Consider the following 23,492-nt stretch of genomic DNA (forward strand, 5'->3'; position numbering starts at 1 on the left):
TGTTGGAAGTGGGTCCTTCGGTCGAGTCACGCCTTGAGCTAACTGCAATCCTGGATGACAGCTTGACTGAACCCTCAAAAGAGACCCTGAGTCAAAACCACCCGGCTAAGCTGCTCCCAGATTCCTGACCTTCAGAAACTGAGACAGTAAATATCTAGTGTTCTAAGCTGCTAAGTCGGGGGAGGCGAGGGGTGGTAATTGGTTATACAGCAGTGGATAACTAATACATCCAGTTTATTTTTCTCTGGAGGTAGTTATACTGGCCCAGTGTCTAGTTATTTGGTGGTGAGCTCATATTCCCCTGAATTCAGCAGCTGTTGTGGCTGGTAAAATGTACTGAGGGGAGGCTGAAGGCCAGACTTGACTCTGCTCAATTGCCTGGAGTTCAGGGGGTAAAGGGATGTGTGGGGAGATGAGCCAGAGGGTGGACAGTCCCAGGCACCACGAAAGCAGACCTGTCACTCCCATCTGCTATCACACTACCTGACAATTCCTCTAGTAGGCTTTCCACATTTAAACCCTAAGAAGAGGCCATCTCCCTAGGTGTCCCCACCGGCCCTGGTGTCTGGAGGGGGAGAGGTGGAGTGATGGCCTCGGGCTGCTCACTTCCTCCCCTCAGCATGGTCCTTGCTGCCCTGATACTAGCCCCTCCTCAGACACCTATACCAGTGATCTGGATGATTTCTGCAGTGAGGGGGCAGACAAGGACCTTCCCAAGTCAACATGGGGGAGAGGTAAGAGCCAGACTCTACATCTCTAACCTGTCCTGTATTTGCTGCCTCCAGCCATCCACCACTCAAAACACAGGCCAGTTAAAGACACACTTCCATGTCCCCACAGGCCTTCACAGCTGTGCTGCAGTTTCTGGAACTCATGTTTCCCTCCGTAGTTTCTCCGGGGCTACTTTCAGGCAAGGGAATCAGTGGCTTATGCTATTTGCCATCTTGGCAGGAACCAGAAGCCTCAAGAATCCTCAAGGACTAATAGAGGTCTCTGCCCTTCAGGGTATCTGAGCTTCCTATTCACAGTCAGGACTCCTCTGGCCCTCAGGGGCTCCAAGCCGCCATACACACAACTGACTTGTCTGGCCCGTCAAATATGTGCGCTCGTTAATCACAGAATGCACCCAGAGGGTGTCAGCTGGTTACTGACAAAGGGGACATTTCAGATTCTCAGAGGGCCAGATATCGCCATATCTTGGATGGCCCTGGGTGGGGGTCTGAGCCCCTTATCCACAAATGTACTTGTTGGACCCTCAGTCTTGGAGCATCCTAGACACAGAATGGTCTTGTCGTGCTCTTCCAGTGACTGAGCCCTCATCTGAGGAATTTGGTAACTGGGGGGTGATGGGAGCCTTTTAAGGGTCATCTCCAGCTTTATACAGCATTACTGGGGGAGACAGATGAGAAGATGGCTGCCCTGATGCCCCTCACCTCTGTTAGCATTGCCTAGTGGAGCAACTTCTGGCCGGAACCTGGCACAGCAAGGTCATGACCTGAAGGACCCCAGTTACCTCGTCTGCCATGTCCTTTGTGGAGGACAGTACCCAGCCTGTGAGATAATCCACCTTCTGAGAAGTTAAGTGGGAAAAAGGACCTTCTTTTGATCACTATCCTCCAAATAAGTAGGTGACTTCTTTTAGGGCCTGAGCTTTATCAGTGCTTGATTTGTTTGTCTACATCAGTAGGATGGAGAAGGCAAATAAATGGTTTCTATTGCTGAAACAGTTAGACAGGTACCCACGAGCTGGAAACCCAGTTTAGGGCTTAGAGCCCTAGGCATGGCAAGGCCACAGTCCCTCAAGCTGGCCCCAAAGCAAGTGACAAAAATAGGAGCCTTAGACTCGTGCCCAGGACTGCCAGCACTAGTGCCTAAGACTCACAGGGAAGGGTCTGGATCCTAGAAATGGTGACATGTGGAATGCCAGAGGTGGCTGGCCCAACGTTTCTCTCTCAGTAGCTCATACTTCCCAGTCTTTGTAATGAACCTTGCCCTTTTTGAGTCAGGAACTCTCTTTCTCATTCCTCATTCAGGGGCTTGTCCTGAGAATATGCATTCACACCCATAATCCAGACCCTTAGAGGCAGACAGATGTACCACAAAACAGCCTTAGGCCTTCCTCAAGCAGTCCTCGACCTGGGCTCACCTTCTAGAACTGATTCTCAGCACTCCCCCACCACTCTCCCGCCACTGGGGAAGCAGAAGCCACTTTCCACCAAGTGAAGTATTTCCGCTCCATGAGGTAAAGAGCCCCCGAGGACTCCACTACAACAAAAACCAGGGAGGGGGCAGAGAAATACACAGACCACGAAGACCTTCATGTGTGCAAAGTACAGTTGTTAAAAACAAAACGACAAAAACAGAAAAAAGAGGCCATGGCCTCCATGGGGCAGTGCCAAAGCAGAGCCCCATACTCTCAGACCTGGGGAGAGAGGGCCCCATGCTCCGACAGGTCTAGGGCTGGCAGGCAGGGAGGTGGGGTCTCACGTGTAGGCCCTTATGGCAGAGAACGAAAATATGGTAGGGCTGATGGTGGGGTGGAGGGAGCCCAATCAAGATGGGGCCGTGGCCTCGGCTCCCTCCTCTGAGTCCCACACCTCTGACTGCAGGTAATCAGCGAAGAGAGCCTTGGCCCGGCGCAGGACACGCCCCAGGTGGTGTTTTCGCACGAGACGGTCAAAATGCATGGCCAGCTCGTTGTAATCCAGCCCATTGCGCATGATGTGGTCACGGTGCTCCAGCAGGATGGCAAGGCAGAGGAAGAGCATGAATGGGTTTCCCCGGCCAAACTCCTGGGGCGGAGGCAGGCCCAGTGGGGGTGAGGGTGGCAGGGACTTCCCAGGGTCTTGTGGGGATCCCAACTCTGGCATGGAGGGGGATCCTGCAGCCATGTCGCCAGCGGGAGAGGCCTCCTGGGTGGATGGCGGAGATGAGGAGGATGGGGAATCAGGGCGGGAAGAGGAAGAGAGCAATGGGTCTGGGGAATTCAGCAAGGGCTCAGAGAGAGACTTGCAGCTGATAAGGGCAGCTGGGCGGGGCAGCTGGACCAGAGGGTCCCTCCTGGGGCCTGTGTTATCCCTGAGTTGCTGAAGGTCATCCAGGCTGGCTTGTCTCAGGAGACGCCCCCCACCACTAGGCCCCTGGCTGGTCATGGCCAAGTGGTCCACAGCATCTTCGAAGGCACGGCCTCCACCGGCAGGCCTTAGCATGTGCCTCTGTCTCACAGGCCGCCCCCTGTGGCCACCAAAACCAGCGTCTGCCACTTGGCTGGGGGGTCCGACAAGCTCTACCTCGTGTTCAGGAGGATCAGGGGGCAGTGAACTCCAGGTGACCTCAAGCATGCGGAGGGCATCGTCAAAGGCGAACTCACGCTTGAGCTCGAGTAGTAGCCAGCGGTAACAGAAGAAGAGGTCATCAGCACCAGCTTCTTGCAAGTACTGGTAGAAGTCAGGGTCAGCATGTCGCAGCAGCAGCTTGAGATGGGCGAACTTGGTGGCCATGGCACGGCCATCAGGATGGAAGTTCGCAGACAGGCGCTTCATGATGCCACAAAAGCAGACAAAGGCATGGCCTTCGTGGTCCATGACAGCAAGGATGGGCGAGGCAAGGTCGCTCATGCCCTGGCAGTAGGACACCTGTGGGTGGGTAACAGCATAGGTGGTGAGCAGGTCGTGTAGTGCTCGCAGGTGTGGGCCATCCTCAGGCCCTGCATAGTAGGGGTGGGCCCGGTCAGTACGCAGGACATCCTTGAGGACTGTACTTCGGATGAATTCCAGGTCCTCGGGGCTTGCTCGCTGTGCCCACTCGCTCTTGAGCTGCTCATACTCGCGACTCTTGCGTTTCATGTAGTCCATCCGCTCACGGCCTGTCAACCCGTCTGGATACACATTCAGCAGGTACCGCCACACCACCTGGCCAGGGACAAAAGGGATGAGGCTGAAGTTCTCCAGATGAGCTGCCACACCCCAGTGTCTATCTGTCATCACTCACCCTCCCTGGGCCTTTGTCCTCCTTCAGAAAAGTCTGCCTTCCCACCTCTGACTCCTGCCCCCCCCGGAAGGAGAGCTTGCTGCCCTGGAATATCTCCACGGCCATCCCACAACAGTGTGGTCCTTGCATGTGTCTCATGAGCTCTTCACGACTGCAGGAGTGATGGAGCCAATGTGTGACCGAGGAGGCTCACCTTCCGCAGGGAGGGCTCAACACCACCATGATAGATCCGCAGGCGCAACTCCTCGGGGCGGGAGAGCTGGCCCTCGTGGTTCAGGTATGTGTGAAACTCAGCATCGCTCAGGGGTGGCTTGAAGGGCTTGACATCTTCCCCATATGACCAGCTTAGCACCTGCTGGACCTTAGACAAGGTGCGGCCCACCTGTGAAGGAAAGGGGGCGAGAGGCCACCAGTCAGCTGGGCAGGACAGGGGCAGGTGCCAACCAGAATGCTAAGGATCAGGAGTGCCAGGTAGGCCCTGCCCTCCAACCCTAGCTGGGCCCCAGGGGTCCCAGAAACCACCTGAGAGAGTATTGACTGTGTGAAGGGCAGGGCAGCTGTCGTCAGCGATGACCGTTTCTCAGCCAGCAGCACGTCGGAGCCAATGACATCCTTGGGGCTGATAATGTCCCAGTCCTCCAGCAGCGGGCCTGGGCACACAGAATGATGTGATGTGAGAATGGGAATGAGAAACCCAGACCTCAGGGCCAGGTTCCTCTCCTACCAAAGCCGGGCCACCCACAGGGCAACAGACGGCTCCCACTCTCTCTTCCCATGTCATCCAAGTCACACAAAAATTAAAACTGTTTTGGGTAACTGTCTCACAAAATGGCTGGGCAGACTCTGATAGTAATATTTTAATAATATAAAGTAATATTTATTAGCACTTACAATGAGCCAGGTACCCTGACAGGGGCTTAACTTGAATGTAAATACTAAGAACATGAGACAACACTTCCATAGTGCTAAGTGCCAGGAAGTGTTCTGAGCTCTTTGCAAATATTAACTCATTTAATATTCACATCCATCTGTAAGTTAGGCACCATTATCATCGCCCCTCTTTCTATGAGGAAACAGGCACAGTCAGGATAAGACAGTTGCCCAAGGCCCCACAGCTAGTGAGTGAAAGAACCAAAATTTGAAGCCCAGGCCCAAAGCTTGAGAACCCAAACTCTTGATCTCACATTCACGCTAGTCCTCCTCCCAAATCGGTATGCACTACCATTACCATTCTCATTTTACAGACGATGACAAAAACGGGTGGAACAACCAGTAAGTGGCCAAGATTCTACAGCCAGGAAATGGTGGGGCTGGGATCTGAACCTCGTTCACCTTGCTCCAGCGCCCAGACAGATTTTAGAACAGGCATTTGTGGAACACGTATGTCACGTATGTTAGGCAGGGGAGGTAATGCTATGCTTGACTTTATCCAGTTCTGGCCCATGGAACATTGCAGAAGTTCGCCCCTTCTCTGTCTTCTTTACTCCCCCTCACGTCCTTTCTTCTCGCCTCAAATGTGAAGCAGTGGCTGAAGCAGCACTGGCCACCTCAACGTAAATTCGAGAGACTGAAGAGATGTCAGCCCTGGGGCCACAGAGCTGCTTAGCTGACAAAAGCAACGTCCAGTGGCTTTCAAACTCTATTATATGAAACAAATCAACTTTGATTTGTTTCAGCCATTGTCATTTGCAGGCAAACACCATCCCTAAGCAGCATTTCCATGGAGTCCACTGTACTCTCCCACAGAGCTGAGGGGGAAGCAAACCCCAGGCCACATTTGGATGTCACTGCCTCTCCTTGGATGTCTCACAGCACGCTGCAGACCTAAGAGGTTCAAAACGGGAGCCCAAGACCCACTCCAGACACGACCTCCTCCTCTGCTCCTCATGTGAGGGAACAGCACCCCTATCTGTTCCAGTTGCTTAAGCCAGGAACCTGAGGGACATCCTTGCTGCCTCCCACTCTCTCAACTCCCAGGGCCAAACTGTCACTAAGCCCCGTGGCTTCTGCATGCAGAACATACTTCAATTCCACTTCTTCTCTCATCTCCACAATGTGGTGGCCTGTCTCAGCCACCACATCTCTCTCTTGCATCTGCCTCCTAACCAGCTCTTGCTTCCTCTTTGCCCTTCTCCACCTTCTCCCAACAGCCGCCAGAATGGTCTTTCTAAAACATTAATCAGGAGCTGGCCCTGTGGCTGAGTGGTTAAGTTCATGTGCTCCGCTTCGGTGGCCTGGGGTTCATTGGTTCGGATCCTGGGCGCAGACCGACACACCGCTCATCAAGCCATGCTGTGGCGGCATCCCACATAGAAGAACTAGAACGACCTACAACTAGGATATACAACTGTGTACTGGGGCTTTGGGGAGGAAGAAAAAAGAGGAAGATTGGCAACAGATATTAGCTCAGGGCCAATCTTCCTCACCAAAAAAAAAAAAAAAAGCCTGAAAAAAATTGTTAAAATGTTAATCAGGGCATTAAAACACTTCACAGGTAAAATGAAGATGGTCACACTACTGAACAGGCAAAACGAAGGTCAACAGTGTGAAAGACCAAAGATAAGAACTCCTTCAAGGCACAGGGCTGAAGGTTGATGATTTGAGCGGAAAAAGTAGACATACCTGGAGGGCAACTCCAGGAGACCCAATATGCAAATACTAGAAAATGCAGGGGGAGAAAAGGGATCAGGTTGGGATTATAATCACACAGGTATGAAGGAAAATGTCACAGTGATGAAGAAATGGGTCATCAAGTCTCAGATAGGATTAATCAAGAAACAGTATATACAACAGGCCTCTGCTCACTATTCACATGCTGGTGAAGTGCCCCAATTCTAAGAATGAAGCAAAACTCTTGCCAGCTTCCAAAGACAAAAAGCAGGCCGCTTACAACAGAAAGGTCAGACTCGCAATGGGCTTCTGTTCCACAACTCTGGGAGCAAGAAGCAAGTGGTTCACGGCACCCATGGAGCAGAGAAGAAATGCCTGAGATCCAAGGGCCCTGCACTCAGCCAAGAGAGCATGTCTCTATTGCAACCAGAGAAAGACATTCTGATCGTGAGAGTCCAGCTACCCCATGCCCCTTATTGGAGGAGAACAAAGAAGTGCTCTAAGCAAATGACTACTGAATGAGACTACAAGGGCTCAAGGTGGGGGAGGCAAAAGGGAGGGTAAACAGTGATGGGCCCCAGGTGCTTTTCTTTTTAAAGATTTTATTTTTCCTTTTTCTCCCCAAAGCCCCCCGGTACATAGCTGTATATTTTTAGTTGTGGGTCCTTCTAGCTGTGGCATGTGGGATGCCGCCTCAGCGTGGCTTGATGAGCGGTGTCATGACCATGCCCAGGATCCGAACTGGCGAAACCCTGGGCCGCCGAAGCGGAGCACGCGAACTTAAGCACTTGGCCACGGGCCAGTCCCTCCAGGTGCTTCATATATACAGTTAAACAGAAAATGACACAGATACTGTGATGGGGAGTTTGTAATATTAAGTGGTACATTAGGATTCCTGAAACATAAGTAACCTACTATAAAGAAAAGATAATGAGAGGCTGGAATTTAAAAAGAAAAATAATTACTATCTAAGTAAAACCCAGAAGTTAAGGGTTAGGGATCAGAAGAAGAAGAAGAATTTGAAGTGTTCTAAAGCTTCCATTTCAAGGGCCAGGTAGGGTGGGAGACACTGGAGGGAAAAAATGGCCTAAAGATTTCACTGCCATTTGTGTCAAAAAAAAAAAAAGCATAAATCCAGCGGTGAAGTTTTTATGAGACATACCTTGAACTAGGTGACAAAGAAAGGTTGCAAACTGAAGAAACCTAAAGGCATACCTGGCAAACACAAACAAACAGAAAGCAAGAGCAGCAACGTGAATGTCAGAAAAAGCACCGCTCAAGGCCAGAAATGTTCCAGGGAAAGAGAGCCATTCTTTAGATTAAAGAAAGGAAAAAAGAACCCATTAGTAAAATGGGCAAAGGATTTCCACAAGCACAAACTCATCTAGTGGCCAAAGCTGATCTGAACTGACATGAGACTATATATGGTCTTCATGTAACCCACTAAGTGTGCATATACACACGTCCCTGAAGAAACATTCCAGTGTTTCATGATGGGGTGCTGCCCCAGGCCCCGCTTGTGGTATTCCATAATACATGCTATACGCACTACATCTCCCCATCATAAAATTGTCAGACTTCCCAAACTCTAAATTAACATATAGATTCTGTGCAATGCCAATTAGAAATCTAATGGGGTTTTTCCTGGAACTGGATAAAATTATTTTAAGGTTCATATGAAAGAATTCACATTTAAAAATAGTTAAGAAAAAGATGAGCCAAAAAAAGAATAGTGGGAGGATGGTAATGCTTGCCTTATTAAAATTTACCACAAAACCACTGTGCTAAAAATATGGTGTTAGCATAGCAATAGACAAATGGAGCCAACCAGTGGAATGCAATAGAAAGCCCAGAAATAAATCCAAGTTCATAGGGGAACTCAGTATATGACAAAAGCGGCATTTCCAATCAGTGTAGAAAAGGTGGTTATTTAATAAATGATGCTGGCATAACTGACTATGTGGAATTTTTTAAAAAGCTAGGTCTACTTATCACAATGTTGACAGAGTAGAGATTTATATGTAAAAAAGAAAATAAGCATATTAAAATAAAATGTAAGAGAATATTTATATAAGATTGCGGATGGAGAAGATGCTTCAAAGTAAGAGGAAAAACTCAGAAATCATAAGGGAAAACATCAATATAGGTATAAGGCTGCATACAAATTTTAATTTTTGAGAGGACAAAAAAAGACACCACAAAGCCATAAAACAAAATATAAGCTGAGAAAAAATATTTGCAATACATATGACAGAAGGAGGATTCAGATCACCAATGCACACATTGGCTGAAGGTCTAGGCGCAGTAATCTCCTAATTGTAGAGGTGACAGAAACTGACTTTTCCTTAGAAAGAGGGACCGGGCCGTCCAAGTGGTCACAACATTCCTGTTGCTTTCACAGTCATGAACATGATCACAAGAATGCCTTAATAATATTCATAACAGCTCCATCTATTGGATACTTATGAATGTAGAGTATGATACCATTTATGTTAAACACACACCATCTGTGTATATATACAAATACGAATCTACTTTGTATCTCTGTATGTGGATAAATTTGTGTGTGTGCCTGTCTGAGTGAATAAATAAAGGACCTGCAAGGTTACGTATCAAACTGATCAAAGTGGTTCCTGCAGGGCAAAAGGGCAGGGAGTTAAGATTAGGCATAGTGGTTCCAAAAGACCAGCATTATTTGAAATGTTTTAATAATTTTTAATAAGGAGGATGTATTTACTGGGGATTAAAAATTAGTTTCTTTAAAAAATGCAACTCCAATCAAATTCCCATTAGGATCTTAAAGCAATGATAAGCTAATTCTATTAAATGAAAAGAACAGTAAGCGCACAAGAATGTTCAAGAAATATTTTTAAAAAGGAAAACATTAAAACATATCAAAAGCTATGTGATTAAAACAAGATGGAACTGGGTTAGGATTTAACAAGAGATCAATAGAAGAGGATCAGGAATTCAGAAACAAACCCATGTATACGCAGGAATTTGGTAAATAAGACAACAGCAGGAAAAGAACAGACTCATCAATAACCGGAAAGCTGATGCTTTTTTTAAAAAAAGACTTTTAAATGTCTTTTTGCCAAACTGATGGGTGTGCATCTCTCTGCTTTATTTGCATTCCTCTCAGTTCTTATAAAGTTGGGGTTTTCTTCACATGTTTATTAGCTGAGCAGATTTGATTTCTTTACTGAAATACTGCTACTATGTCTACTTTACAGCTGAGCAAACGAGGCTTGGGGAATTAATTAAGCGACTGACCTAAGCACATAGGGCTACTCAGCGGCAGAGGTTCCTGTGTCTCTGGCTACTTGTTTTTTTCCACTTGTCTCTCTGCCTGTCTCCATCACCTTTCTCTCTGACTCTTGTTTCTCTCTCTCTCTGCCTATCTCCCTTTTTCTCTTGTCTCTTTTTCTCAAGGATGTCCATCTTAACAAGCCCAAAATTTTGTAGAGTCAAAAGGTTAAGAGCAAGGACTCTGGAGTCAGTTCAGCCACTACCTGGGTTCAAATCCTGCTCCTCCACTCACTGTCTCTGTGACATGGACAAATCCTGTCCCCTCTCTGAGCCTCAGCTTCCCCATCTATAAGATGAGGATAATGATCAGTCCTAGCCTGTAGGACTGTTTTGACAATCCAATGAATAAATATTATGTGTGTAGAATGGCCCCAAGTGTTCAACCCATGTTAGCTATTTATATGTTACTATGACATTAATAAAATGCCTCAGTCATCCCAAATGGGCACATGAGTTCCCCGAGGCTGGGAACCATGCCTTCCAATCCGCAACTTTTTATTTAAAAAATTTTCAAATCGGGGCTGGCCCCGTGGCCGAGTGGTGAAGTTCGCGCGCTCTGCTGCAGGCAGCCCAGTGTTTCGTTGGTTCGAATCCTGGGCGCGGACATGGCACTGCTCATCAAACCACGCTGAGGCAGCATCCCACATGCCACAACTAGAAGGACCCACAACCAAGAATATACAACTATGTACTGGGGGGCTTTGGGGAGAAAAAGGAAAAAATAAAATCTTAAAAAAAAAAAAATTTTCAAATCTACAATAAAGTTAGAAAGATGAATACATCAAACATTCACACACCCTTCATCTAGGTCTCCTAACTGTTCACATTTTTGCCACATGTGCCTCATCTCGCTCTCTCTGTATATATACATATTATTTTTTGCTGGATTATTTGCAGACATTATGACACTTTACCCCTTAATACTTAACTGTGTTTTTCCTGAGAACAAGGACATTTTCCTTCAATAACCATGATACATTACCATACCCAGGAAATATAACACTAATATCTAATGTATGGTCCATAATCACATTTGGGGAGCATGTCTTTTTTTTTTTTGAGGAAGATTAGCCCTGAGCTAACATTTGCTGCCAATCCTCCTCTTTTTGCTGAGGAAAACTGGCCCTGAGCTAACATCTGTGCTCATCTTCTTCTACTTTATATGTGGGATGCCTACCACAGCATGGCATGCCAAGTGGTGCCATGTCTGCACCCGGGATCCAAAGTGGCGAAACCCGGGCCGCCGAGAAGCGGAACGTGCGCACTTAACCGCTGCACCACCGGGCCGGCCCCTGGGGAGCATGTCTTATTTGATCTGTGTGCTCCCAGGGACCAGCACAGGCCAGAGTTGGGGAACAAATATGAGAAGTGCCTGAGAGTTCCAGGGAACAAATGAATGAGTGAGCAAGAGTGCAAACAAATGTATATGAGTGCAGAACAAGTGAATGAATAAATACAACTACTTTTATTATAATCAGCATTATTCTAGTTACACATTATAATAACTGAAACATACAACACTACAGCTCTATTGTTATATTGAATTAAATAATTGTAATATACATTACTAGATTATATGCCATAATGGTAAATATAGTACAATAATTATTGTTATCAGAGCTAATACTTTTTGAGCATTCATTATGTAGCCATGCACTGTTTCAGGCATTTTACATGAATTTCCCTGATTAATCCTCATGGTGGCCTTAAGATAGCATTATCTCTACCTTACAGGTGAAGAAATTGAGGCCCAGTGGCCAAGCCAGGATTTGGACCTAGGATACCTTCCTCCCTAGCCCACTGTGAGGGAGGGTATTGCAAGGGGTGGAGTCATCCTATCGGGAAAGGGTGGGTCCCAGAGCAGTACCTCTGGGATGACAGGTACTCACTGTCCTCAGTGGGCCGAATATCTACACGCAGCTGCAGGTAAGGTTTGGAGGCGGTGGCAAAGGCCATGCTGAGGTCCCAGTCAGACAGGAGTGAGAGGTAAGCTTCCTGCCCCAGCCGATCCCGGCCCAGGTAGTTGATGCCAAAGTTCTTCTTCCTGGACAGAAGAGGTGTGGCAGCGCTCAGTGCCCCAGTTTCCTGGAGGCCCCAGGGACAGTTTCCAAAAGAAGCAGGGGAAGACAGAAGGTGCTGAAAACAACTTCCCACTATGTGCTGGGTACTGTGCCAAGGACTGTGGGCATCCTGAGGTCAGATCGTTTATCTCCACTTTGTTACACAAACACAGAAACAGATACACACCTGCTTGTATCTGGAGAGCACATTGGAAACTGGTAAAATGTTGGTCCCCCCTAGGGAGGGTAACAGGGTAGCTGAGGGACAGAAGTAGGAAGAAAGCAGCCTTCTTACTGCATAAAAAATAAAGCAATCTGTATGTTATTTTTCACAACAAAAAATGTTTATGCAAGAAAAGTCAAATAACAACTAAGAATTTGTTCCTCAGATACACTGGCACAACTGTGCAAAGAAGTATGTTGTGTGATAACTACTGTAACCATGGAAACATCCTCAACAGCAATCACGTTTGCACTCTTTGAGTTTGTTGCCATGTGCGCATATTCCTCCAAAATAACCACCACAACAAAATAACCATCACACCTGCCCCCAAGAGACACCACTTTTCAACTATCAGGTTGGCAAATTTTCCAGTGTTTTCCAGTAACCAGTGTTTGTGAGGGAAACAGGCATTTTACATGCTGCTGGTGAGATGGTAAATTGGTGAAACCTGTCAGGAGAGCATTTTGGAACCATCCACTGGCATTTTAAAAAGCGTACAGCCCTTAAGCCAGCAATACCACTGCGAGGAATTCATCCTATGACTAGATTTCCCCAAACAGTTCAAGATGTGCAAATATGGCTGTTCACCGTGGGATTATTTATAAAAAACAAACAACACACAAAAACCCTACCAGACAACAACAATGCAGAAGCCAAACGACTGCTGCTGAGGTGGGGGGCCCGTGAGCCGGTCCCCAGCACCCCATCACTCACCCGTTCAAGTCAAAGGCTCGGATGAGGATGTGCTGTAAGACATCGAGGGAGGTGATCTGGGGGTCCACAGCAAAAGAGCGGAACTCAGGTGGCAAGCAGCTCTCACATTTCTGAGGAGAGAAGACATGGGGTAGGCCATCAGGGGCCACCTCGCCACGCTAAAGTGGAGTGCGCATAGGAGGCAAGGTCAGAGAAGTGGCGGGGGCCAGGCCAAGGCAGGCATTCTGGGCCATGGTGAGGACTCTGGTGAAGAGGGAGCTTTGGGAGGGTTCTGAGCAGAGCAGGGATGTGGTCGGACTTAGGACTTAACAGGATCCTTCTGGCTGCTCTGCAAAGAACAGACTGGGGGAGGGGGCAAGGGAGCAAGCAGCAGTCCAGCCAGGAGGAGGCTCCTGCAATAGTCCTGGCATCCAATCCTTCTAGATCTCCTCAACAATGCTTTGCAGGATCACCATGTCCAGTCTAGCCCCTACTAAGTCAGTCCTCCAGGCTGCGACCAATCTAGCACATCTATCTACAACACTCCCTTGCTTAATCTCTTCAAAGGCAGCCCCAGAGTCCCCAGCAGGTGGGCCTATGGGACCCCTCTCTCCAGCCAGCCTCCCTCCAGTGAGCTATTTCAAACATTACACTCTGATCCTACCAAATTGCTGGAAGTTACTTTGAACACATCCTGGCTCCAAGCCTTTGCTTGTGCTGATCCCCCTGTCTGGAAAGTCCTTCCCACTTTCTTCAACTGGCTCACCACAGCTCAGACATCGTCTATTTTCTGCACTCCCAAACCTCTACCTTAGAGCTTCCTCTACTACACTGAAGCGATGTTTACGTCTCCAGAATCTACCCTCTTATCACTACCAATACCACCGCCCTAGTCCGAGCCGCCCCAGTCACTGCTTGCTGGAACCACTGCAACAGCCTTCTTACTCAGAGTACACACCAAAGGCCCTCCCAGTCCGCCCCTCTCTTACCTCTCTTTCACCTCCTACCACTCTTCCCCTCACTCTCTCGCTTCCAGCAACATGGGAACTTAAGGGAACATGCCAAGCTCATCCCCACCTCCCAGCCTTTGCTCTTGCTGTTCCCTCTGCCTAGAACACTCTTCCCCGCTGACATGCATATGGCTGACTCCTTTTTATTCGGGTCTCTTCTCCTTCAATACCTCTCTGGGGAGTTCCCTACACAACCTTGGCTAAAGTAACTCCCTAGTTCACAATCTTTTTCGTTATTTCCTCATGACATTCACCAGTGTCCAAAGCATCTCATTGATTTAGCTGTGTGTCTCCCCGACGAGCAGGTCAGCTCCTTCAGGGTGCACTCTCAACACATACGTGAACTGACTTCAGCGCCTCCTTTTCAGACAGCAGTAGCCCCCCTCATTCCTCAGGGCCCCACTTCCCAACGATTAAGGCCCCTCCTTCAACCCTACAGCTCCTCCTCTCGGCCCATAATCTCCACCTATCCATTCCATAGGTCCCTATCCTCCATTTTCAGTCCCCACGCCTTCACGCCCTGCCCCTGCATTCCCGGTCCAGCCCCCCAGCCGCCTCCCGCCCGCCACCATCACTCTGCCCTCAAGCCTCGCCCCTCAGGTAACACCCCAAATATCAGGTCCCGCCCTCCATCCTAGGGCAGCCACCTTGCCCTCCCCTGGGAGCTCCGGGCCGCCAGCCTCACCTTGACTCGGACCCGTACCACCTCTCGCTCCTCCTCCTCAGCTGCCGCCGCCGCCGCCTGGGCTCCCCCGCCAGGCGGGGGCGCTCCGGAGCCGACCAAGTCCGAGGACCCAGAGGCCATCGCCATCCCGCCACCCGTCTCAGCGTGACAGTGGACCCTTGCCCCCTACCCCTGCGAGAACCCCAGAGTGCGGGCGCCGGCGGCCCCACCTTGCGCCCGAGCGCAGGCGCAGAAGGCGCCACGCGACCCTACCCACTCCCCCCCCGCCCCTCCCACCTGGCACGGGGTGGAGGTCGCCTATGCGCATGCGCATATGGTGCCGTTGCCTGGAGCCCCGTCCCCCAAGGCCGGGCCGTTGGCCTCACTTCAGCCAATGCGCAGGCGCCTGCTGAGGCTCCGCCTCCCCCCGTCCGCGATTCGGTTGTTTAGGCAGTTTACTTCCGGATTCACCTAGGTGTGTGTTAAAGTGACGACCCATTCGAGCGAAAGAAGTAGGCGGGGAAAGGAAGCGGCTGCGAGATGCCGTCAACCCCCCCCCCCCCGCCCCGCCCAAAGTCACCTCGCATCTTTCCTTACAGATGACGTCATCTATTTCAAATGCCTATGGCCCTCGCTTTGGATGAATGCACTGGAGGAAAAAATAATCCTTTTTCCAGAATCTTTTAAAAAATAATTTACACATTGTGAAAATGCATGCAGCTGTACGTGTATGTTTTTTGCAGTTTCTGCGTGCTATACTTCAATAAATAATTTACCAAAAAAAGCCATTTTTATGCTCCCTGGAGGTCCTAGCTTTTTAAAGTTTGCCTTCATTTTATCTAAACCTTACAACACGTTGAGGTCGGTCTTGTTATTAAACAGTGTGTACACTAAATGTCAGCTGAATGACTGAACACCTCTTAGACTCCTCTGAGAAACTTACACTGCAAAATGCAAAAAGGCATTTTCCTCGCTTTATTGCACAGCATCCATATGGTTTGGACAAAATAGATTGCCCTCACAATGTAATTTCTAACAAAGGAGTCCTGTAAGGTGCCTGGACTTCAGCTATTGTTGCAGGGTTGTATGGGTGCTACCTGTAATGTTGACTTTTTAGAGAAGTTTGCAATTATATTTTAGTATCTTTTTAAATAACTTGTTGCCTTGGTATTAATATTAAATAAACATCTATTTTCTGGAAGGTATAAGTAATTGGGAATTTTTCTTGAAAGCCAGAAGAGGGTTATTAGCACATGTCTCTTGTCCCATGTGCTGGAGTCAACACTTTTTATGGCACTGCTGGATTTCCTGATGGAAACAAGTAGTTTGAGAGTCTGCTTCTCATTAAAATTATCATAGGATGGGGTGAGCAAAACATTAGCCTGGAGCTTGGGGTTTATGCTGAGGGCACTGGAGCACAGGATTTAGATGGGGGTATGATGTGGTCAGACGCTTCTGTCTTGGTTGTGGAGAAAGCCTTGGATAGAAAGATCAGGGAAGCAAGATCAAAAAGAAGGTCCTTGCTATAATCCTTGGGAGAACTTTCTCTTTCATTTGGTTATTCTTCCATTCAACAAATACGAAGTGTAGGCCAGATTACCTACATATATTAATTCATTTAATCTGCATAAAAGCTCTATGAGGTAGGTACTATTACTATTAGCATTTTACAGATGAGAGTACTCAAAGTCAGGGAGAAACATGCTCAAGGTCAAAGGGATAGTGACAGAAAGAGTAGACAGTGCAATGGACAGAAAGTGGGGCTGTGCCGGGCATGTGTGAGGAAGAGCAAGGAGGCAGCATGCCTTAAGTAAGTGATGAGGTAAGTGGTGGATCTGAGGTGAGAAAGTGATGCATGGTTTTGGCCTTAACAGTGAGGCATTTCTCAAAAGCTGTACTGTAGGCTCGAGCAGAACCAGGATTTGAACTGAAGTCCTGCCCTGCACAGGTCACTTAGAGCCAGCCTACAGGTATCTGCAGTTTTGTTTTTGTTTTTGTTTTTTGAAGATTAGCCTTGAGCTAACATCTGCTGCTAATCCTCCTCTTTTGGCCAAGGAAGACTGGCCCCGAGCCAACATCCATGGCCATCCTCCTCCACCCCATATGTGGGATGCCCGCCACAGCATGGCTCCATGTGCAGTGCCATGTCCGCACCTGGGATCCGAACCGGCAAACCCCGGGCCGAAGCGGAACATGAGCACTTAACCGCTGTGCCACCGGGCCGGCCCCTGCAGTTTTATTATTCATTCTTTGTCATCTCTCCAAAATTTCTCAAATACCCATTTGTTTTATGACTGATGGTCTATGAGGTGAATGACAGAGACTGTGGGATGAGTGGGGGAGGGGTCTGTAGGATGGGGGTATCTGTGGGGTGGATCATGGGACTCTGTGGGTCCATGATAGGTGGTCTGTGGGGGTAATTGGGGATCTGTGGGGTGAGTCATAGGGGAATATGAAGTAAGGGATGGATTCTGCAACTTGAGTTATGGGGAGTTTACAGGGTGAGTGATGGGGCATCTGTAGGGTGAGTGATGAGAGGCCTATGAGGTAAATGATAGGGGGTGTGTGGGAAGAGTGACAGGGTCTGTGTGATACATGATGGGGGGGTTTATGGGGTGACTCATGCAGTTGTAGGGTACATGATGGGAGGTCTGCTGGGGCAATGATGGGGTCTGTGGTGTGAGTGATGGACGTCTATGAGTGAACGAAAGGCTGTTGTGGGGACAGTGATGGGTGTTTTAGGGGATAATGATGGGATCTGTGGGGTGAGTTTTGTTTGGTCTGTGGGGTGAGTGATGGGGGTCTTTAGGCTAGTGATGGGTAAGTCTGTGAGGTGCCTGATCAGGAGAGAAGAGGCTGAGTAAATTGAAGAACTTGAAGATTTGGAAAATTCTCACTCAGCCTGTCCATATTGCAAAAAATGAGAAAGTGTGTTCTGGAGAGAACGCCAAGGGTATAGTTGGACGATCACTCCTTAAAAGAGATTATGGGTTTCTCATGGATCTAACCAGCCATCACAGGAATCTGTGGGGTCAGTGAGGTCATAGATTAGAGGTCTAAGTGATGATGATGGGGGTCTGTGGAATGAATGGGTGATGGAGAGGTCTGTAGGGTCAGTCATGGGGCATCTCTGGGGTTAGTAATTAAAGATCTCTCAGTGTTAGGGTCAAGATCTTTTATTTCCTGATTTTAAACCTCCTGTGTTCTCTTGTACCTTTGTTCCAACAGCTCCTGGCAGTAGCTCCATACAGCTCCTTTCTTCCTCCTGTCTCTGTCCCTTTTGGCGCCCACCCAATCAGCTTGAGTTTGACAGATCAATTCACTTTGTCCCTCCAACCCGTGAGAGCAAGGATTGGACTCTTCTGGCAGGTAGAGAGTTGCTCATGAGCCAGCGTTGAAGCCCAGTCCATCACTCATTAGTTCTGTTTGCTCTTGGCTTTTGTGGCTTTGGTGTCCAGTGTGCTCTGGGCAAGAGAGAGCTGCTTCATGGAGTCAAGCACAAGGATTCCTGGCAGCACCAGCCACAGGCTGTTCATGAAAACAAAGTAAAACCAGAAATAGAGCGGGTGGCCCAGCTCTCCATGCTGGAATCCGTCACGTTGCTCTGTCAGGAAATAGAGCACATCCCCGTAGATTTGACCTGTGGGAGGGAGAAGGGGAAGGGGGAACCCTGTGAGGAGGAAGAACCATTCCAGGGCATTTTCCAAGTCATCATTCAAGGTCTCAGAGCTCAAGCCTCCCAAATTCAGGGAGCTAAGAATTCTGAAATCACACAGCTGAAAATTTGAGGAATCAGAAGCTGAGAATTTCTGAACTCAGGAGAGTTCTTATCTCTGGAATTTAAGGAAGCTCAATACCCTTTAAGACAGCTCAGGACTCCAGGACTAAAGAGAACTCACATTTACGGAACTAAAGAAAGCTAACAATGTAAGAACACAAGAGGACTGAATCTCAGACGAAGGGAGCTCAGAATCCTGACCCTGGAGGATCCAGGGGCTGCCCGCCATCACAGGCCACCTCATCTAACCTTCACAGGAGACTTTGTGATGGAGGAGGAGGAGAAATGGACTCTCTCTGCTTGAGAATGCAGGCCAAAAGGGGCATGGCTGTTCCAGCACCTCAGAGTTTGTCATTCAGTCTGACTTGGCCCTGGATGGGCACAACTGAGAGATCCCACCTGCAGGTATGCCCCTATGTCTGTGAACCCCCATCAACCCCTCCAGCACCCAGTGTGGGCCCTCTCCTCACCCACAGAGACCACGAGCTGTAGGACAAAGCGGAGGGGCTGCTGGCGGAGAAAGGCAATTACCACCCATAGGCTGAGGGGTCCCCAAAGGCAAGCTGTGATGGTCTCCATGCATACCGTGAAGTTGTCATTCCTGTGGGGAGAAAGGATGGAGAGACATTGGCATCATTGTGCTCTACCCTCAGGGCACCCCATTAGTGCTCCCTGACTAACAACCACCCCAAACCAGTGCAGGTTTCCCTCGACAGAGGCCAAGACTTACAGGATGTATCGGCTGTCCCCCTTGGCATACTCTTTCCCTGAAGAAGACAAAAGACATACATGAAGAATAAAGGCAGGAAAAGGAACTCAGACTTGTGAGAGCTCAGGGCCCCTGTAAGACAGCAGGCTTTATAACCGCTCTATGCCTCAGTTTCCTCATCTGAAATGGGGTAATTGTTTGGACCCTAGAGTTAACATGTGTATACAAGATAATGTATGCAAGTCTGACACAGAACAGTAAGTGTGGCTGTGATTGTCTGGTATTCAATAAATGTGGAAAAAGGGAAGCAGGTGTAGATGACGGGGTGAGTGAAGAAGCCAATAAGTGAGAGAGAGAGCACACGGGTGAACAGATAAGAGAATGAAAGAGTGAGGAGAGACTCAATAAGAAAAAGATCACCCAATACAAAAATAGGCAGGAGACTGAAATAGGTTCTTCACAAAAGAGGATTTCCAAATGGTCAATAAACACATGCGAGGTGCTCAAACTTTCATTAGTCATTAAGGAAAAGCAAATTAAGACCGTAATGACATATCGCTCGGATCCACTAGGACTAAAATTTAAGAAACACCTGACCATACTAAGTGTCATTGAGGATGTGGAGAAACTAGACGTTTCATATACTGCTGGTGGGAATATAAAATGGTGCAGCCATTTTTGAAAACAGTTTGGCAGTTTTTCAAAGTTATATGCACATCTACCATCCGACCCAGCCATTCCACTCCTCCATATTTATCCAAGTGAAATGAAAGATCTCTACACACAAAGACTTCTATAAGAATGTTCATAGCAGCTTTATCATGAAGCCAAAAAGATGTATTGTTTATAAGAGCAAAAAATTGGGGGGAAATGCCCATCAATACTGGACAAGTCAAATAATTCTGTCACATCTGTGCTTTGAAAGCTCTTTATGAATTAATAAGGAGTTACGTCATTAAAAAAAGCAAAGGTCAGGGGCTGGCCCCATGGTGTAGAGGTTAAATTCAGTGCGCTCTGCTTCAGTGGCCTGGGTTCATGGGTTTGGATCCCAGGAGTGGACCTACACCACTCATCAGCCACACTGAGGTGTGACCCACATATAAAAAGTAGTGGAAGATTGACACAGATGTTAGCTCAGGGCTAATCTTCCTCAAGCAAAAAAAGAGGAGGACTGGGGGGCCCGGCCCCAGGGCCAGGTGGTTAAGTTCATGTGCTCCACTTTGGCGGCCCAGGGTTTCACTGGTTTGGATCCTGGAGGCAGACCTAGCACCGCTCATCAAGCCATGCTGAGGTGGCGACCCACACAGTTCAACTAGAAGGACCCACAACTAGAATATACAACTATGTACTGGGGGGCTTTCGGGCGAAGAGGCAAAAAGTAAAAAAAGATTGACAACAGATGTTAGCTCAGGGCAAATCTTTAAAAAAATTTATAAAAGAGGAGGATGGCAACAGATGTTAGCTCAAGGATAATCTTCCTCAGCAAAAAAAAAAGCAAAGTTCAAAAGTGTATATAGCATGTTACTATTTATTTACACAAAAGGGAAAAATTAAAACAATAATGATGATAATAATAATAATAAAGTTATATGGCATCCACTGTCTGCCAAATACTGTTGTAAGTGTCCTACATATATTTGGGTATTACTATTATCCCTCTTTTACAATTGAGCAAATTGAGGCTTGTGTAATCTATATATAAATAAACCCTGGAAGGAAACAAGCAATTATTAACAGTGGTTAATAGTTGGGGAAACTTGGTGGATAGAAGGTAGATTTTCAATGCATACCTCTCCAAATGGTTTGTTTTTTGACCCATGTGAATATACATGCAACAATAAAGTTAAATAATTTTTAAAAATAAATTAATGGGGGTGGGCCCCATGGCTGAGTGGTTAAGTTTGCACACTCCACTTTGGTGGCCCAGGGTTTCACCGGTTCAGATCCTGGACGCGGACATGCCACCGCTCATCAGGCCATGCTGAGGCAGCGTCCCACATAGCGCAACTAGAAGGACCTACAACTAGAATATACAAATACATACTGGGGGGCTTTGGGGAGAAGAAGAAGAAGAAGAAAAAAAAAAAAAGATTGGCAACAGATGTTAGCTCAGGGCCAATCTTGAAAATTAATTAACTAGGGGCCAGCCCAGTGGTGCAGCAGTTAAGTGTGCACATTCTGCTTTTTGGCGGCCTGGGGTTCGCTGGTTTGGATCCCGGGTGTGGACATGGCACTGCTTAGCAAGCCATGCTGTGGTAGCGTCCCACATATGAAGTAGAGGAAGATGGGCACGGATGTTAGCTCAGGGCCAGCCTTCCTCAGCAAAAAGAGGAGGATTGGCAGCAGTTAGCTCAGGGCTAATCTTCCCCCCAAAAAAGAAAATTAATTAATTAATTAGTTAATTAATTAATGGAAGAAGAGTTGGTGGGTGGGTAAACATCTAAACCAATCCCTGCCCAGAAATTTCCCTCCCACAGCACCTCAAAGAACTCAGGACTCACAGAGTTGGGACAAGAAGGCTTGGTCTCCAAGAAGGTCCTCGTGGTAGAGGCTGAACCAGCCCTCAATCACCAGGTGAATGAACCCACAGACTGCAAACCAGCACAGGGACAGTCGCCGCCAAATCCCCAGTGGGACGACTGCAGCACGACCTGACAACAGCCACGTGGTGACAACTAAGACCCCAGAGACAGAGAAGAGGCCGGCCAGGAGATGCCAGGCGGGGCAGTCATTAGGCACAAACTTGTCCAGCCTTAGGTGCCGAGGCCAGTATGGGTGCAAGGGGCTGGCGCTGGTGGTCATGTCGTTGTAAGCTGACGGCTGTGTGTGGATGGTAGAAAGCAGAAAAAAGGAAGAGAAACCTGATCAAACAGTAAACACATGAGATCATAAAATCAAACCCAAGTAGTTTACCATCACAAGAAATGTAAATAGACTAAATTATTCAGCTAATAGACAGACTGTAAGACTGGATTAAAAATAATCTAATTATATGCTGTTTAAAAAACATAACTATAAGCCCACAGAAAGACTGAAAGCTTGTTCCAGCCCTTCGTATGATATGGTAGACACGGGAACCAGACCAGGTGCCAGCCTTCAGGTGTCAGTCTGCTGGGGAAGACACAGGATCCAAGTCTGGTTCCCGTCCTCATTGGTCACAGTCTGGTAGGCAGACACAAGAACCAGACTAGGTTAGTCCCAGCCCTGATTAGTCACGCTCTGGTGGGGGACACAGCAATAGGTTGGGTCCCATTGCAGGGGTCAGTGTCTCGCATCGTTCAACGGAAAGCTATTCCCTCCCCGTAGTCACGGTAACTGCAGGACAGACGCGAGAAGGCTAACCAGAACTACGACCCTCAGGTTCAGTGTGTGAAAACCAGACACTTCCCCCAACAGCGCACGACGCAGCCAACCTGCAAATGAGAGAAAAGTGGAAGACAGAGGTCTGGCGCGCGGCGCTAAAAAGAAAAAGGAGGGTCAAATGCAGAGACCACCAATCAGAACTAGAACCCTCTAGTCCAGCTGCCCAACGAGAAGGCGGATCTCCCGTCGTGCGGACTACCGCGCAGTAACTGGGGGGGGCGGCGGGGGGGGGACCGGCGGGGGGGACGCTCTCGCGCAAGCGCGTGGGAGGGCGGGAGGGGCAAGGGTCTCGCTTAGGCGCGCCGAGGGCCGGCCGTTTAGCAGTTGGGAGCTAGGGGATGGAGTGGCGCGGCGGGTGGAGGGCACTCACCCAGCGGCGGGGTCGCAATGGCCTCTCCGGGCTCCTGGCTGTCTCTAGCCTAGCTCGCGGGCTCCGTAACAGCCCTAGTTCTTCCCCAACCTCTGGTCAGGTTCCTCGCCTTACCGGGCTGACCAATGGAGGGGCTGGAAAGGCGGCCCGTGCCGCTCCCAACCAATAGGAGCTCTCTATGTGCCCCCGGCCCCGCCCTCACGCGTGGTGCCATTTTCGCTGTTGGCTGAGCCCGAGTCAGGAGTTGGGTGGGCGTTTGCAGCCGAGGCCAATCTGCAGCGAGTGTTGGAATCAATTACCTACCTTATCAGTCAATCACATCGGAAATCAAGTGTTCGTCCTCCTCGTCTGCTGTTGAACCAGCGTTGCGTTGCTTCCTCTCACCTTTGCCCTCATTTTCTAGGCAGAGCAACCAATTAGTTCCCGGACCAACCTTCAATCCTAATGTCCAAATGGGCAAGGAAACTGTTAATACGACAGGCAGATCACATCCTGTACATCGTGCCTCCGCCCTCTCCCTCAGAGCTCAGAACTCCTCAGCGGTCATCCTTGTGCCAACTCTAAAGAGCCATTCAGAGCTCCCTAACTCTAAGCCAGTGGGCAGCCAGAGGGCGCCATCAATCAGAATCCAGACCCATCCCAGATCTCCCATCCAATGAGAACGCACAACTCTCAGTCCTAGGGATCAATAAGCAGCAACTCTTCATCTCTCT

At 48.5% G+C, this 23,492-nt stretch overlaps 2 protein-coding genes across 3 annotated transcripts; both read right to left on the minus strand.

The window, feature by feature from the left end:
• Positions 1-449: 449 nt before the first annotated feature.
• TBC1D25 (TBC1 domain family member 25) lies at positions 450-14,809 on the minus strand. Its single transcript, XM_046674059.1, has 6 exons — positions 14,581-14,809; positions 12,907-13,016; positions 11,799-11,953; positions 4,513-4,640; positions 4,184-4,372; positions 450-3,911 (listed from the first exon to the last, which is right to left on the minus strand). Exons 1-6 carry the CDS (start codon positions 14,704-14,706, stop codon positions 2,553-2,555), a joined length of 2,067 nt encoding a protein of 688 aa, XP_046530015.1. The 5' UTR covers positions 14,707-14,809; the 3' UTR covers positions 450-2,552.
• A 2,910-nt stretch (positions 14,810-17,719) lies between these two features.
• On the minus strand, positions 17,720-23,260 carry EBP (EBP cholestenol delta-isomerase). Of its 2 annotated transcripts, none has more exons than XM_046674088.1 (5): positions 23,083-23,260; positions 21,548-21,866; positions 19,068-19,104; positions 18,808-18,938; positions 17,720-18,199 (listed from the first exon to the last, which is right to left on the minus strand). In XM_046674088.1, the coding sequence occupies exons 2-5, from the start codon at positions 21,846-21,848 to the stop codon at positions 17,976-17,978; spliced, it is 693 nt and encodes a 230-aa protein (XP_046530044.1). In that variant the 5' UTR covers positions 21,849-21,866; positions 23,083-23,260; the 3' UTR covers positions 17,720-17,975. The 2 variants fall into 2 exon arrangements, with proteins under 2 accessions (XP_046530044.1, XP_046530043.1); XM_046674087.1 differs by lacking the exon at positions 23,083-23,260 and adding an exon at positions 22,780-22,918.
• Positions 23,261-23,492: the final 232 nt, after the last annotated feature.

The sequence above is a fragment of the Equus quagga genome, chromosome 10, assembly GCF_021613505.1.
Source record: "Equus quagga isolate Etosha38 chromosome 10, UCLA_HA_Equagga_1.0, whole genome shotgun sequence".
Lineage (NCBI taxonomy): Eukaryota > Metazoa > Chordata > Mammalia > Perissodactyla > Equidae > Equus > Equus quagga.